A 3,656-nucleotide genomic window follows, 5' to 3' on the forward strand; every position below is an offset into this window, starting at 1 on the left:
AGTGAGACCCTGTCTTAAAAAAAAAAAAAAAAAAATTAGCTGGGAATGGTGGTGCCTTCCTGTGTTCCCTGCTACCCAGGAGGCTGACGCATAAGAATTGCTTGAACCTGGGTGGCGGAGGTTGTAATGAGCTGAGATCGTGCCATTGCACCCCAGCCTGGGTGTCAGTGCAAGATTCTGTCTCCAAAATAAATGAATAATTAATATATATAAAGGGCACCTACCCCTGTGCAGTGAAAATTCGAGGTATAACTTTTGACTCCCCCAAAACTTAACTGTTAAGTCAACTGGAAGCCTTACCAATAAAATAAACAGCCAATGAATACGTATTTTGTATCTTATATGTATTATGTACTGTAGTCTTACAATAAAGTAAGCTAGAGAAAAAAATGTGATTAAGAAAATCATATTCACCATTAAGGGAACATTCACTGTTAATTCAGTGCAAGTGGATCATCATAAAGGTCTTCATCATCTTTGCGTTGAATAGACTGCAGAAGAGAAGAGGTTGATCTTGCTGCCTTGAGTGACAGAGGCGGTGGAGGGGGTAGGCAGGAGAGGCAGGCATACTTGCTGTAACTTTTATTGAAAAAATTTGCATAGAAGTGGACCTGAGTAGTTCAAACTTCTTGTTTTTCCAGGGTCATCTATACCCATGCTGAGCAGGGAAATTGAAGAAGGATTAATTGGCTTGTCTGGGCCAACAGGCTGACTCAGCTCTGTTTGAGGAGATGGCAGAAACTTAGAGTTTAAGGTCTTCTCAATCAGCAATTAAGGAATCTCACATTGAGCCTCTTTGACCAGATTATTGGAACCAGCCTGGGTCTTGAGTGACAGGGCAGTCTGGTTCAGGTCAAATGTTAGACCCAGTAGGAGAAGGAGAGACCAGCGTACGTACATCTACCAGGTTTCAGATGTAACCACCAGTGAGGACTAAACCACCTTTCCTTGAGTCCATATCTCTGTGTCCTCGTAGGTCTCTGTAGCCGTAGCCCTGCCACTTGAGGGCCAAATCTGGGGAGGACAAGGAGAGGAGAGTCACCTTATTCTAAAGTCAGTCCCTTTATCATGAGCCATAGCTGCTATTTTTTCCTACATAAAACTAGCCACACATCTAATTTCCTGACCCTTTCTAATGGCCTCTATTTAGGGGATGGCCTAATTATCCTCCTTTGTGTGTAGGCCCAGGACTTTATCTGTCATGAGCAGTGTTATCCAATCTTGATATAGTACAAGAGGGAAGAAGATAGTAAAAAGGAGAAAAAGAGACAGCACTTGGACTTTAATTTTTAATTTTTGTTTTTGAGATGGAGTCTTGCTCTGTCGACCCAGGCTGGAGTGCACTGGCTTGACCTTGGCCCACTGCAACCTTCACCTTCTGTGTTCAAGCAACTCTTCTGCCTCAGCCTTCCAAGTAGCTGGGACTACAGGTGTGCACCACCATGCCCGGCTAATTTTTGTATTTTTAGTAGAGACAGGGTTGCACCATGTTGGCTGGTCTTGAACTCCTGACCTCCTGATCCTCCTTCCTTGGCCTCCCAAAGTACTGGGATTACAGGCATGAGCCACCATGCCTGGCCATATGTTGGTCTTCTTGTATGTTAGGTATTGTATAGTAAGTCTCCCTTTCATTCATATCCTCTGGGCCCGTTAGAGGCTGCTGCTGTTTTTTTGTTTGTTTGTTTGTTTTTCCAGACAATTTTGCTCTTGACACCCAGTCTGATGTGCAGTGGCACAGTCTCAGCTCACTGCAACCTCTGCCTCCCGGCTAATTTTTGTATTTTTAGTAGAGAGAGGGTTTCGTCATGTTGGCTAGGCCGGTCCTGCACTACTGACCTCAGGTGATCCACCTGCCTCGGCCTCCCAAAGTGTTTGGAATGTAGGCATGAGCTACCATGGCCAGCGAAAATAGGGTCTTTATCTTCTAGAAATAAGGATAAGAATTGATTTGTTTGCTTTTCAGTTCTATATTGTGGTAAAAGTTTAACAATAAATGTATTCCTAGAGTAGAAAATTAAAATGCCGCAGGGCACAGTGGCTCACACCTGTAATCCCAGCACTTTAGGAGGCCGAGGCGGGTGGATCAGGAGGTCAGGAATTCAAGACTGGCCTGGCCAACGTGGTGGAACCCTGTCTCTACTAAAAATATAAAAATTAGCCAGACGTGGTGGCGTGCACCTATAATCCCCACTACTTGGGAGGCTGAGGCAGGAGAATCACTTGAGTCTGTGAGGCGGAGGTTGCAGTGAGCCAAGATTGTACCACTGCATTCCAGCCTGGGTGATAGAGCGAGATTTTGTCCCTGGGGCTGGTGGGGGTGGGGCTAGAAAATGCACCATTCAGATCTTATCTGCACTGCTGACAGGGAAACTTTTTTCAGGGTGAAGAAGGTGAATACAGCGAAGAGGAAAACTCCAAAGTGGAGCTGAAGTCAGAAGCTAATGATGCTGTTAATTCTTCAACAAAAGAAGAGAAGGGAGAAGAAAAACCTGACACCAAAGGCACTGTGACTGGAGAGAGGCAAAGTGGGGACGGACAGGTCAGTACATCCCCCAGTCCTCCATTGTAGAGGCTGGAATAGGGACTCTGAGTCTTGGAAGAGTAAGGATCCTTTTATCTGTCATCTAGGAGAGCACGGAGCCTGTGGAGAACAAAGTGGGTAAAAAGGGCCCTAAGCAGTTGGATGATGATGAAGATCGGAAGAATCCAGCATACATACCTCGGAAAGGGCTATTCTTTGAGCATGATCTTCGAGGGCAAACCCAGGAGGAGGAAGTCAGGTAAAAGCTGCTGCTGCTGTCTAACATGTATTTTAGACATGTAGGCCAGGCACTTTGCTAAATGCTTTGTCTGTATTATTTCATTTAATACAACATTTTTAGTTAAGCATTGTGATTATCCTTGTACAAATGAGGAAAGTAGGGCTTAGAATATTTGGTAACTCTTGGTGAGGCAGCTAAGATCCAGACCTAGAGCAGTCTGTTTCCAGAGCTCATCTTTTCTTAATTATTATACTTTTGCTTTTCTTAATCTGAAGCGTAAGACCTCTGAGATGTGAAGTACTTCATAGGCTGCATTTTAGGAGAAAGGAGATGTTTCAAAAGTACTGAATGGCATGAAATGAAGTCTTTTCTCATTTCTGTGTCTGTCGTATTTGAGCCCAGCAGGCCCTGAGGTTCTGTGATCCATACTTGCTTTGGGGACGCCCATTTTGAATAATCTCTCTCGGATAATGAAACTACATGAAGTTCCTGTTGTTCCCCTGCCTGACCCTTTTTGGTTGTGAACATCTCTACTTGGAGAATTCTGCTTACCCAAGACACTTTTCCTTCATTTTATCCAGGCCCAAGGGGCGTCAGCGGAAGCTATGGAAAGATGAGGGTCGCTGGGAGCATGACAAGTTCCGGGAAGATGAGCAGGCCCCAAAGTCTCGACAGGAGCTCATTGCTCTTTATGGTTATGACATTCGCTCAGCTCACAATCCTGATGACATCAAACCCCGAAGAATCCGGAAACCCCGGTGAGAACTACTGGGCCAGGTGTGGTGGCTTGCACCTGGAACCCCAGCACTTTTCAAAGCTGAGTCAGGAGGATTGCTTGAAGCCAGGAGTAAGATCAGCCTGGGCAAAATAGTGAGACCCTGTCTCAAAAAAAAA

At 45.0% G+C, this 3,656-nt stretch overlaps 1 protein-coding gene across 1 annotated transcript in view; it reads left to right on the top strand.

Moving 5' to 3' along the window:
• The window catches only part of CASC3 (CASC3 exon junction complex subunit), a 28,444-nt gene that overhangs the window by 14,284 nt on the left and 10,504 nt on the right, over window positions 1–3,656 (top strand). Inside the window, exons 4-6 of the mRNA XM_017497120.2 lie at window positions 2,381–2,539; window positions 2,629–2,780; window positions 3,344–3,520. Coding sequence (XP_017352609.1) covers window positions 2,381–2,539; window positions 2,629–2,780; window positions 3,344–3,520 — 488 coding nt within the window. The remainder of the gene's footprint in view (window positions 1–2,380; window positions 2,540–2,628; window positions 2,781–3,343; window positions 3,521–3,656) is intronic.

The sequence above is a fragment of the Cebus imitator genome, unplaced genomic scaffold (genome assembly GCF_001604975.1).
Source record: "Cebus imitator isolate Cc_AM_T3 unplaced genomic scaffold, Cebus_imitator-1.0 Scaffold228, whole genome shotgun sequence".
NCBI lineage: Eukaryota > Metazoa > Chordata > Mammalia > Primates > Cebidae > Cebus > Cebus imitator.